This window comes from Neopsephotus bourkii, unplaced genomic scaffold (genome assembly GCF_033783945.1).
Source record: "Neopsephotus bourkii isolate Nb327-2 ecotype Australia unplaced genomic scaffold, CSIRO-AGI_Nbou_v1 NB_549, whole genome shotgun sequence".
Lineage (NCBI taxonomy): Eukaryota > Metazoa > Chordata > Aves > Psittaciformes > Psittacidae > Neopsephotus > Neopsephotus bourkii.
This window is the reverse complement of record NW_026901050.1, coordinates 2445998-2458579: the sequence shown is the minus strand read 5'-3', so window position 1 is coordinate 2458579 and position 12582 is coordinate 2445998. Positions and strand designations below refer to the sequence as shown.

Below are 12582 nucleotides of genomic sequence, written 5' to 3'. Positions count from 1 at the left end.
AGCATGTCCCTTAGTATGTGTGCTGTTACGAGGTCTTGTGTTTCTGCTTCTGAAATAGTGGAGGAGAGTCCAATTCATTTCTTCTTTTTTCATATACTCCTAAATTCAGCCGTATGGAGATCCAAGCAGCTGTCTTCCTAGGCTCTCTGGAGAAAAAAAGCACAAAATTCATGCGTTTTAAGGGAATAACAGTTTTGGGACTGTGCTCCACACTTTGTGTGTTAACCACATGGGATTATATCTCAGCAATTTTGAGAACTGTGTCATGTGAATGGTTATCTGCATTATATGGACTTCAAGCTTTAGGGAAGTGACAGAATGAAAAAGGAACACAGCACATTTTCTTCTGATGCATTTTCCTCCTAAAACATGCGCTCGTTCTAGAATTAAGCCCTACCTGACTTCTGTTTTCATTTAGTGGTCCTGAAATGTTATATAGACTAACTCACATTTTAAACACTTGTGATGATGTTCTTTTATTTATATATAATATATATACACACACATATATATGTAAACATGCTTCCCCTCCCCGCCTCTTTTTACATTAGAGGCAGTCAAGTAATGCACTGCTACAAAATCCTATCTTTATTCATTCTTGTTTCTTGTATGCTTCTTAACACAGTCATGGCCAAGTGCAAACCCTGATTTATTTATTGTTTCTCCATAACTTTATTAGAGGGTTAACAAGAAACTCCTCCAATGTTCCTTAAAGCAAGATTGCAAATAAGTCTTTCTTTCTTGTCTTATTGGCAAATTGTTGGCTGTAGAGTACTGCACAAGTATAAACAACATGAGAGATCCTTTAACATAACATGAGAGAGCCTTTAGTCGCTTTGCTCCCTAGCTTTGGAACTCATTGCCAATTGAAGTAAGGAAAGCTCTGGCTGTTGGGACTTTTAAATCTAGACTTAAAAGTTATTTGTTCTGTTTAGCATTTTTAAAATTATTCTATTAGGAATTGTATGTGCTTCAGTTTTAATTTTAACTCATAATGATTGTAAAGCACCCTGGGATGCTTGCATGAAGGGCGCTACAGAAACCCAAGATTGTATTGTACTGTGTTGTAATGTATTGTATTATTACATGGTGCTGGAGTTGGACCACGGACAATTCATATAGAAAGCATTTGAATACTTAGCTAAAGATAAGGAGCGAGTGTTGGGGGGGGTACTCTCTCTTCTTGCTTCTTTTCCCCCTTTTCTGTCAGTTATTTTATTAAACTAAATTAACATGGCAGTTATTCCCTAAGAAATGCCAGCATAATTTACTGCTGCAAAGGGGCTCAAAATGTAAACCAGATGATAAACTAAAAATAAAAAAGTCCACATTAAGATTTAATTGCACTTCCCTCTCTATATTACGTTCTTATGTAAAATACATTACAAAACAGTACTTTCTTTATCACTTCCTTCACTTTTAACTGAATTTCATTAACAATAAAGAAATACATTGTCTCGGTTTCAGTAATGTCACTTGACAGTTAATCCGTTAACTTGATGTACATGTCTTTAAGATTTTTTAATTATTTTATTATTATTTTTATTTTTTTCTTTTTTCCTTTTTTTTTGTTTTTACAAAGAACACGATAGCACTGACTGGAGCCAAGTATTGCACAATCATGTGATTTGCGAGTTTCCCAGCTCACAGCTTTGCCAGTGCAGGTCAATTCACACCTGCCACACTTATGCCATTCCGGTCCTCATGTTGCTTTTCCTCAGTGATTGTCAGAGGTAGAGAGAGTTGTGCATGCGGCTTCTTCCTTCCCCCTCCCTCCCTGCTCCGAATGTGTGGTAAACCCTGTGCATTGGACGTGTCTGCTCAGGAATTAAATGGAGTTTAATTTCTGTCCATTAGGAAGCTGCTATCCACATCACCAATTAAGCTTTCTATTTAAAGGGCGAGGAGATACGTATGTCTACATCTTAATCACTGCTGCGACTGGTTTGCAGAGACCTTCCCTGACTGGTTCAGTTATTACTAGCAGTGGTGGGAGGCACAGAGATCAGCGAGATTATAAAACCTACCCAAAAGCTGAGCAAATTCTGTAGGTGCTGTAGCGTCACTGTCAGCAGATTTAAAGCTGAGGTATGCTTGTGTTAGGGGACGCAGGGGTGTAGGCAAAAAGATGCACTGGGAGAAAATGACATGAATTTGTAATAATTTTTTACCTGACAGGAATGAAAGCAAAGCAGGACCCACTTACTGAGAGGCAGTGCTAAGACATGAGCAACTCTCACCTTGTCAGACCAGACTCATTGCATGTCTTTGCTCTAATCGTAACTTAGGAAGGAAAGAGATGCATTTCTCAAGCAGCCTCTGAGCAAAATTCTCAAAGCTTGCTCCCTCCCCTACACTTTCTAATTTTTTTTAATTAATAATTAGGTTCTTCCTTTTTATTTCCAAGAAACATGGTAGGAAACCTAAGGTGGGGGTGAACTTTGTGTCTCTTTCCTTGGACACTTCTTTATGAACAGCACAAATAGTATCAGATTCCTGCAGTGCCTCACAGCAGTGATCAGAAGACAGGTTTTTCAGGACAGCAGCAACCTCAGACCTGCCTGACTCCAAGCCATGGGATAAACTACTCAGAAGGGAAGAGTTCCATTCCCCAGGGGTGGGAACAGATTAAAGTTTCTACTCATATACACCTGTCTCTATTATTTTTATTTTATTTGTTGTGGCCTAAGATTTCCTAGGCTGAGAATTGCAGTCCTTCTGTAAGCTTGCACTGTGCTAAACCATAACCCGTGCCTGGCTGTGCCACCTTTCCAAAGGATTTGTTACTTCTTAGTAAACTGTCATGGAGAAGGATGGGGTTTGTGATGATGAAAAACTGAGGCACACGAGAAAGATATTAGTGTCAATGGCCTTCGTAGAAATGGAGAGGAGATTTCAGCTCCCTAAGTTTACCTAGTGGTATTTTTTATTTGAGTCAGTATGTATAGACTCTCTCAGAATTTTGTGTGGTTCTCTGTGTGTATATATGTATGCATGACAATGAAATCCCACCAAAATACACTTGCCAGTTAGTACGTCCCCAAGCTCCTAAAGCTGCATTCCTTATTCTGCACTTTTTTGTTAAGGATGAGCTTTGTGTGCTAAAGCTAATCTATCTACGTTTTTTCTAATTTATATATTTTAATATAAGAGGTAACTAAGAAAAAAATGCTAATAAGTAGACCCTCAACATGCATATGCAGATTCCACATGGAAAGCTAGCTGGCATGTTTCTTTTTTGATTTACCTTCATTGAATGTGGCATATTTTATGATTTTTCAGAGCATCTATAGTTTTCATAAGCTCATCTCAGTGCAAGGCAGCAGCACACAGGCAAAACTTGGTGTCTTGGCTAACATAGCTTCTTAAAATGTCACCTTCATATGACTTTGCTTAGCAGAAGTTAAGAATCCATAGCAAATTTTATACTATAACTGATTTTTCTCCTGGCAAATTTTTACATTTTTCTCAGGACAGAAAATAGTTTATTATTTATAGGCCTTTAGCAGTATAAATATCCTCATAGAATTCGTATCTATATGATTAAGAATAGTCAAATGTACAGGTGGCTCATAAAGAGGCACATGGCCTGAAACAATAAATCTGGCACTTAAGCATTTGAACAAAGGAGAGGCAAGGGATGTTACATTTGGCATAGAGGGGTATCTAAGCAAGCAAAGGCATGAGAGAGGCATTGACTAGGACCAGAAATCAATGAAGTTCAAACTAAAAGCTAGTTGTACATTTAAAAGAAAAAAAAAGGTACATAGCTACTAAGAGAGATTATCATGGGATGTGGTGAAAGATCAAGCAAAAGAAGTCTTCAGATCAATATCAGATGTTTGCTCTAGCTCAGCCACAGGTAACTTGGCTGAATTCAGAAATTGCTAGATGAACTTCTAGGGTCTCTTTTGATGTAATGTCCAAATAGATGCTTAAAATGGTCCCTTTTTGGCATGAAAAGTCTTCAAAAAATGTATAGGAAAAGGGATCAAAGAAAAGACTTATCCTAAACACCAAAAGAAATTCAGCAAGACAACTGTTGGTGTTACTGAGTCTGATGACTTCTTGTCTGGACATTGTGCCTTAGGGCTAAACTTCATGCCAGACATCTGATGCTTTGCCTAGCAGAACAGTGGAATCCGAGAAGAGACTTGCTGAAAATCATGTCCTGTTTCCCAGCAAGGAAATCTTCCTTAATGTGATGGATAACACGAGGCAATTTTGAAGAGCCTTTTACAAAAACTGTAGTGAAAACAACCTCTGGGGCTCATTGAAGATAGAGCTATTGTCAACATCTCTATCAAGAGAGTGTACATTGTTTTGTGGAAAAGGTTTATGTGCCCAAAGCTGAATTTAATGCATTAATAGATCTAAAATGACTCTTATCGTACAAAGCATTTGCATTAGATAGCATTTGGAAGCATGTGGATTAGGATTAACATTTCCAGGTAGGAAACAAGTCAGAAGCACTCTGACCTGGAACAGAGTAATTGGAAATAAAAGCAGTCCACCTGAGAGGAAGGCTGAAGGTGTCTCTTACCGCAGATTATCACCAGATCAGTCTTTGAGACCTCCAAGGCCTCACTCCAGATTTTTTTCTGTACAAGAAATACTGGTTTGCCCTATTCATATCCGTTGTGCATGGTCTGTATTGTCCTCCTGGGCTTCAGCTTCCTCTAGTCTTGTTCCTTTCATCCCAAGAAGAGATGAGTATAGGCATGTAGGCTTCACATAGTGAATTGCCTCCTGTAGGAGCAGCATCAACCTGGAAAAGGGGCTGAGGTCAGCTTCCTCTAGTCTTGTTCCTTGCATCCCAAGGAGAAGAGATGAGTATAGGCATGTAGGCTTCACATAGTGAATTACCTCATGTAGGAGCAGCATCAACCTGGAAAAGGAGCTGAGGACCCTATCTCTGCATTATGAAACATACCTTGGAGTAGTTTTGCCCTGGTCTAGCTGTATTTGGAGCATAGCTTTTGGGTTAGGTTTTCATCCAGAAGCAATTCTGCCTGTATGCCCCAAAATAGGTTTGTGATGGGCACTGTAGTAGGAGCAATGGAGGGAGCCTTTGAAAACGTGCATTCCCAATTCAAGCTAAAAGAGCAATCTAGTTACTTCATAACAGCTTTAAGCAGATTCCTGTCTAAAATGGATAGTGCTTTCCTTACCCTGTGGAGCTCTCAGGTTTCAGAGCTCTTCTGGCAAAGGCACTTGCAGAATAAAAATCTTAGGGTCTAATAATTCACCCCTCAAAATATAGGACCATTTTCATTCCATGAAATAAATGAGAATTAACTTATTAAATACTGATCATGTTGTTGCATTTTATATTTTATCCAGGTTGATTTTAGGAGAGCTTTAGCCAGGGCTTTTAATGTTAAGTACTCACCATTTACAATATTTCTTTGTGCAATAAAAATCAGTATTCTTAAAAAGATTCATGTTGGACATCTGTCAATGAATACAAAAATGTGTTATGTCTCCTTATCTTTTACAGGTTGAGGTTGTGACTCCTTTTTCTTTCCTTTTTTTAAGTCTAAAGCACTATGCCATAAAGCTTGTGAAGCAGTTATGAAGTTCTTCAAATCTGAATTAACATGTCCCACCTACCTATCTTTCTCTCTTTTAAGCTTTTAACCTTTGTAGATACAAGACTAGTATCTTGGGAAGCAGCTTTTTATTTGAGCTTTATTTATATCCATCAGTGGGAGATGCTTGGAAAACATTGGGAGAATGCTGCTCTGTCATGCAGCAACTGGGAATTTACATTACAAAATGGTAAAAATAGTGCAAGGATCAGTTCCTTCAGATGCTGAATCTTCATTTCTGATTTTCAGAATCTTCTTGTGTGGGGGTATATTCTTATATATGCATAAACCTGTGCATATATGATTTGGGTTCTTTTTGTTTTATATGTTTCCTCATTACATTCAACGTTTTATGTTTACATTAATATGTACATTTGTAATATTTAAAGAGAGCAAAAGGCAGAAAAGGAGGAGGGGATAATTTAGGCTTTACAAGGATAGGAGAATGCAGGAAAGACACAGCTATATATTGGTAGAAAAGCTTGTGTTGTCATTTTAAGTCTGCCTTTAGGCAGTTTTAACTTATATGACCAGTATTTGCTGTGCAGATCCTTACTTCTCCTGAACCTGGCAACAGTATGGAGGTCAGATAGCCATCCAAGTGTAATGCCAAAGGCACAAACAAGTGTTTTTTTTTCTTCTCTGTCCATCTGTGGGTTTGTCACTTATCCTACATGTTTATAGGGCATATGACGACAAATTCCACTGCATTACAAGGTAATGGACCAAGGAATTTAACATAATTCTTCAAATGCAATTAAACTGTCCATTTCATGATTCCTTGTCCAAAAAAACAGCTAGTGGCTGGATATATTTAGGCTGCTTTTATTCAGAGTGGCAGATGCTAATTCTCTGCCATACCAGAACACTAGGAACAACATTTTGCCCTGGTTGAGTTTTTGCAGTACGTGGGCTGGCGTAGGCTCAGGCAGGCTAAAATCTTTTGATTTGGGGATAATCTTGTGTTATCCGGTTGGGGCTTGAATGTTCCCTTCTCATTTGAAAAATGTTAATATGAAGCCTCCTCGGAAATGAGCACTCCTAAGAGTATGGCTTGTATTAAAACTGATGCTTGCAATTTCTACACAAACAAAAGGCACTGATAGTGGCTAGGATTGGCGGAAACAAAGTTCCTCTGTCCTTTATGAAAAGATTCCCCCACACTCCCCCTCCCCAGTCTTTAAGTTCTGTTCTGTTCTGCAACTTTTATCACTATTCAAACTAGGCCTAGGCACAAAGACCTGTAAGGGTTGTAGCATTGGAACATGCTACCCTGCCGGTGTCTAGGGATGTAAAGTGGAGGATTCATGGAAGAGAAAATAGAATAGAGCCTTAAAAGTTTGGCTTTAAAAAATGGAGCCAGTAGTTTGACAGATTGTTCAGTAAATGTTCATTTTATTGAGAATTATAAAAAAGGTGCTTAACGCCTCTCTGCCATTAATATAATACATTAAAAGGTTACTGTCAAGATTAGTGTCTCAGCTCTGAAAATTGACTGTAGGGTTTATGGGCAGCAGTGTTCATACTTTGCTTGGAAGATGAGGTATCTTCTACTTACCGCTTGACAAAACCATTATGTTGTTACAAGGGTTTATACTGAAAAACTTGATAAATAGTAAAACATAAATAAAATCTCATTTGAAAAGCAGGAGAATAGTTGCTGTCTGTCTTACAGCCAGATTTAGCAGATGTGGGTTTGAATGTAAAACAGTTGTGAAAATAGCCAATGTCAAACTAGTGCAAAATTAAACTTGTGGGGTGTTCTGTTTTCAGTGTCTGTTATTGTTGAAGTACTCCATTTCAAAAGCATGCATTCCTTCCTACAGAAAAAAAATCAGATTCCTTAGTTGAAATTAATTAGCATTCAGAAACCAGATAGCATGTTTTTGGGTATTCATGAGATCTCTGTTTGAAAAAATGTTTTTAACTTGTAGAAATGTGTTGCAACACACAGATGGGAAGAAAAAGAAAAAAAATGTCTTTAGCAAGCACTGTGTGTAAAAGGAATATTACATTTTGCACGCTCCTGATTACCCTGTGTAAACAGTTTTTGACATCTGTCTTTATAGTTTTCGAGGAGAGGAAGACTTTGTTAAAAGAACCATTTTTATACAGCAGTCACCATTTCAGTCTTGCTTTACCTGTATTATGAAAGCAGATGGTCTGCATGTCTTTTGAATATTTATAACTATCAAAAACAATCTCTTGCTATTCACCCTTAGGCTTATGAGATGTCAGGACTGTTCTGGTTGAAAAAAAAAATCATCTTGGGTGTTTACAGAAAGAGGATTACATTAAGCTGAAATGACTATACATTTTCCAGTTTAATATTTGTCCATCAGCTGTTTAATCGTATTTAGATAATTGTGTAAATAAGTTGTTGCAGCCCTTGCCCCTTCCACCAAGCAGGTTTGAAGCCTTAAACACCAATGAATGAGTTGAGAAAAAGCTAGGATTTTTTTCCTAGTTAAACAACCTGGAAGGCCTATATAAGTTTTGATTACAATACTTCTTTTGAGGGAAATGTTTCATTTGCAGAGGAATCCCCAATATCTAATTCAGCCGAGTTGTTTTAGGAAGCTGCTGTGTCTGTTACTCTGTGCTAAGTCTGTTCGCATGTATTTGTTCTGTGTAAATACTGCAGCCCAACTACCCCTTCATGAGGCATGAAAACAACCTCATTCTGCCCATATAAAAGTAATTTAAAGGTTATTTAGGGGAAGTTTTGGGACTGTGGGGGTTAAAAGCTTTTTTGACTGGAAGCTGAGCAATCACTGATAACAGATTTTGCTGTGGTTGGTTGATTTGGCAGAAAAGCATGAACAGTTTTGGTTTAGATGATTGAATTAACCTGATTAACATTGTTTTTGTTGTTTTGCAAAAAGGACAACAGTATACTTTTAGCGATGATCGGACAATACTTCACCTGATTGGAGAGTGGTGTTAGAGTCAATGACTCAGAAACGCCTCCTTTGTAGCACCTACAGTGGTGGCTGCACCAACCAGCCAGCACAAAAGGCTCGGGTCCTTCCTGTGTCTTGTAGGATGCACCTTGCATTAGAATCTGGCACAATACGAAAGGTGTCTGATTCTACCTTTTTATCAGGTTTTATTTGATGGGCATATGAAAAGAGTTCTGGTTGAGATTGAAAATATTTCCCCAGGGAATTCCCTAACTTCTTTGAAAAATGATGGTGTCTGGTTTTCAAATCTCCGGTATTTAATCTTCCTGAGAGAATGGGATTTGGTTCAAACTGCGCTGGGTGAACCTCATCTGAACTTCAGAACGAATTCTACCCCTACCTCCACACAGTTGTTGGATGCCTAATTATAATTAACTTATTTGGCTAAAAAAAGAGCACTTGGGCTGCAGCAGATGGTATAATTCCAGAATAGTGGGATTTCTGTGAAGGTGGCACCATTTCAGATGCGATCTCCTGATTCTCAGAACAGGACTGCTAGTGACATGGTTGGGGTGGGGGAGGGATGGAGAGAGGGGAAAGACAGAAGTTTGGGATCTTGAAGTCTCGCAACTTACTTTCAAGGATAAACTTCTGGGAAATAACGTTAAGAGTGCAAATCCTGTGGCCAAGTTTTGTGTTCTATCAATATTTTTTGTGACATGTGAAAAAACCCAACAGATTATGAATGATGAATGTGATGCATTTGAAGATTTGTATGATACGTTTGTATTTGTCATCCATCTACATCGAAAGCATCTGCCTCTGTGCCTTACAGATAAGGGGTGGCTATGTTCAGTTGTACCTGAAAATGATGTTCTTCAAATACAATAATTTTAATTTTGATTATTGAGAATTGTAGGCCAAGACATGGGGAGCTCCTCTTGTGTAATGACCCAGGAAGTAAGAAAAATTTCACCATTTCTCCAGCCTAGATCATGGATCTCTGAAGACCCCTAAGTCATAGGGTTAATCTTCAGGTTTAGGCCCTAACCATAATGGACATTCGTATTTGTAGATTGCCATTAAAACAGATAGGAATTCTACAGCAGTAGGAATTATACAGAAATTTCTGTAGCAAAGTGCATCTCTGCACTGATGTGACTGCAAGTTTGATGACAATAAATAAAGCATAGAAACAATGAAATTCAATGTTGTCAAGTTATTTTCCAAGTTAACAAGGTAGTAATATTTTATCTGGCTTGTAAAATTTTTCCTTCAGTGAATTAGTAAATAAATCATTGATTCCTCCTGATGAGGATTCTTAGCGTAGGTAATATCACTTGAATGTTTGCGTGAAGTGTTCTCAAAGAAAATGCAGGATAATTTTCATTTTAAAATGTGTTGAGAATGTCTGTGGGATTTGTATTATTTTTTTTTTTTTATCTACTTTGAAGAGCTGGAGTAAAATGTCGGTGTTAGCCATCAGTCAGAAATTCACATTGTGTCAAAGAAGGGGAAGTTCCTAGCACTGTTATTTAAGCAGGCCAGCTTAAATTTGGTTGTAAAATAAAGTAACTGCATTAATTTTATTCCTGAAGAAGAAGAGGATGTCACAAACTGCCATGTCATTGCCATATATTCTTTGTAAAATGACATGGAAAGGAGGATTAGGAAATCCTAGACAGATCTTCATCAATAATTGGTAATTTACTAAAATTATTATTGATATACATGTTTTCATACTCACTGAAGTTATTTGGGCAGGAGAAGACATCTGAAAGGGGCAAAGTAAAATGAGAGAAAACCACCTTGAAGCCTAAGTGGCATCCTCAAAATATGCACAGACTAGTATGGGATGGTGGCCCATTACAAATGCAGCTCCCCATTTTGCACATGCAGATCTGCAGGTTTTGCATGTAGAGCAACTGTGCATTCATATAATTCACCAGTTCAGATCTACAGGATTTATGTATCACGTGCCCATGTTTAAAATGGTTTAATCTGTAAAAGAGCTTAAACAATAATTTTGTAAGTATTAGACATTAATGATACTGCCATTATACTGGAAATTGAAATTGGGTTCAGCTGAGCTTGGTTTAGGTCATTGAGGCTAGAGCTGCCGTAGTCTATTAAGATTTCATTCTCCTTTCCTACCACTGACAAAAGGCTTCTAGCTAATTTCAGAAATGCCAGATTAATATCAAGGAATGGTAAGAATTTTGGTGATTCAGAGAAACATTAAAATAGCTGCCTGTAGAGTAGACGGTATCCACATTTGGCATAAATAATACTGCCTCACTCTAGCAGTTCTAAGCCTCCACAAATAGCTTGTTACTGAGTAATGCGTTAGAAAATGGCTATAATGAACTTCACTAAGATCAATAATCAAGATACTTTTACTCAGAAGCGGAACTAGCCTTATAAAAGAAGACTTAACAGTAATACTTACTGCATTTTTACTCCAAACTCTTTCTTTCAGGAGTTATGCAGTTTGTATAACAAAAGGTTGATGCTTGATTGATTTTACGACAGCACAAATATAGCTAAATGTTACATGCTGAATGGTGAAGAAACATAATAATCAGGGCTTTGTCTCCTTGACTCTCATTGTTTCCTCAGTATGCTGGACAATTCCTGTAGTTAAGCTAAAAGTAACTACTTTCCACATAGAAATCTAAAGTGTGGCCAAGTTCAGTCTATTGAAAATACATTTGCTAATTTTATTTTTCATACATGATATACTGAATATAATTTTCAAGTTGGAGCATTATATCATTTTGCAAGCCTTAGTCTTACTTGATTTTGTACAAGAATGTACTGGAACTGAAAGTTTTATGCATTGTAAATTCCACTATTTTAAAATTGGTCAAAACTGAGCAGAAGGTAAATTTCTCACTGTAGCTATCTGATATCTCGAGAACCTTTGAGAAAAAAAAATCATTTCTATCATCCTTTGGTCTATTTTACAGCTAATATTCAGTTACAGAATTAGCTTAAACCACGACAACATGACAATAAGAGCTTTTCATAAGCCTGTTTCTGCAAATCACTTAAAATACCCTGTTCAGGAAAAGCAAGTCTGGATTCTTTATGAGTTGTTGTATACATGTTTTATTCTATTACAACACCCCTTTTTTTATCCTACCAATAGGTGATTCAGGTAACTTTTTATCCTATGGCTTTCTGGGGTCTGCCCTATGATAAGTAGCACAAAGGGAGTGGGCATGGGCAACTTGAGGCATTGCCTGCATTTTTGGAGTCAGTGTATGCCTGTAAACTTGTGTGGGTACATGAAGGGTCAATCAAATTTAAAAGCAGAAATAGTACAGACAAAATGCGCTTAAAAGATTAGCCTCTTCCATCCAGTGCCCATCCCATTGCTTGATGTTTCTTGGTCAATAACTTTGTTCTTCCCTTAGTACATCTGGTTGGGTTTTTTTTCCCGCTCATTTACTATATACCTTGGTTTGGTTTTATGCTCAATTAATGAGTTTTTTGAAAGCCTTTAGATGATAGGATTAAACATGCAATATGGTTCTCAAACTCTAAAAATATAATGGTTTCAACAATTGAAATAACTTGTGCTTTGACTTTACTGCTCTGTATTACAGGTTTTTTTTTTCTTCTCCCCTTTTCACACAGAGTATGATTTCTTCCATTGTGAACAGCACTTACTATGCAAATGTCTCAGCAGCAAAATGTCAGGAATTTGGAAGGTGGTATAAACATTTCAAGAAGGCAAAAGATATGATGGGTAAGCAAAAAAAATCATTTCTGCCACAGTGGTGGGTACATACCATTATGTGTCACATCGAGGTCTGTCACAGTCATGTAAGAAGCCAGGTCCCTTCACGGTAAGTTTAGGATGCTTTTGATGAGTAGATGTAGAACGTATATATATATATATATATATATATATAGTGGAACAATTAATTTAAATAAATATTTGCTATTGAAACAGACAAACTTGACTTGGGTTGCCAGAGATGTAAAGCTGTCATTCTGTAAATCTAGACATCTTCTACTGCCCAGAATAATAGTTTAAAAACCTGTTCCTGGAACTGTGATGGACTGATTTTCTTAATGTA

The 12582-nt window shown here is 37.4% G+C and overlaps 1 protein-coding gene across 10 annotated transcripts in view; it reads left to right on the top strand.

Moving 5' to 3' along the window:
* Positions 1-12582, top strand: part of SATB1 (SATB homeobox 1) — a 92463-nt gene that overhangs the window by 33904 nt on the left and 45977 nt on the right. For all 10 annotated transcript variants that reach the window (XM_061351059.1, XM_061351065.1, XM_061351060.1 and 7 more), the window contains one exon: positions 12137-12248. In XM_061351059.1, coding sequence (XP_061207043.1) covers positions 12137-12248 — 112 coding nt within the window. The remainder of the gene's footprint in view (positions 1-12136; positions 12249-12582) is intronic.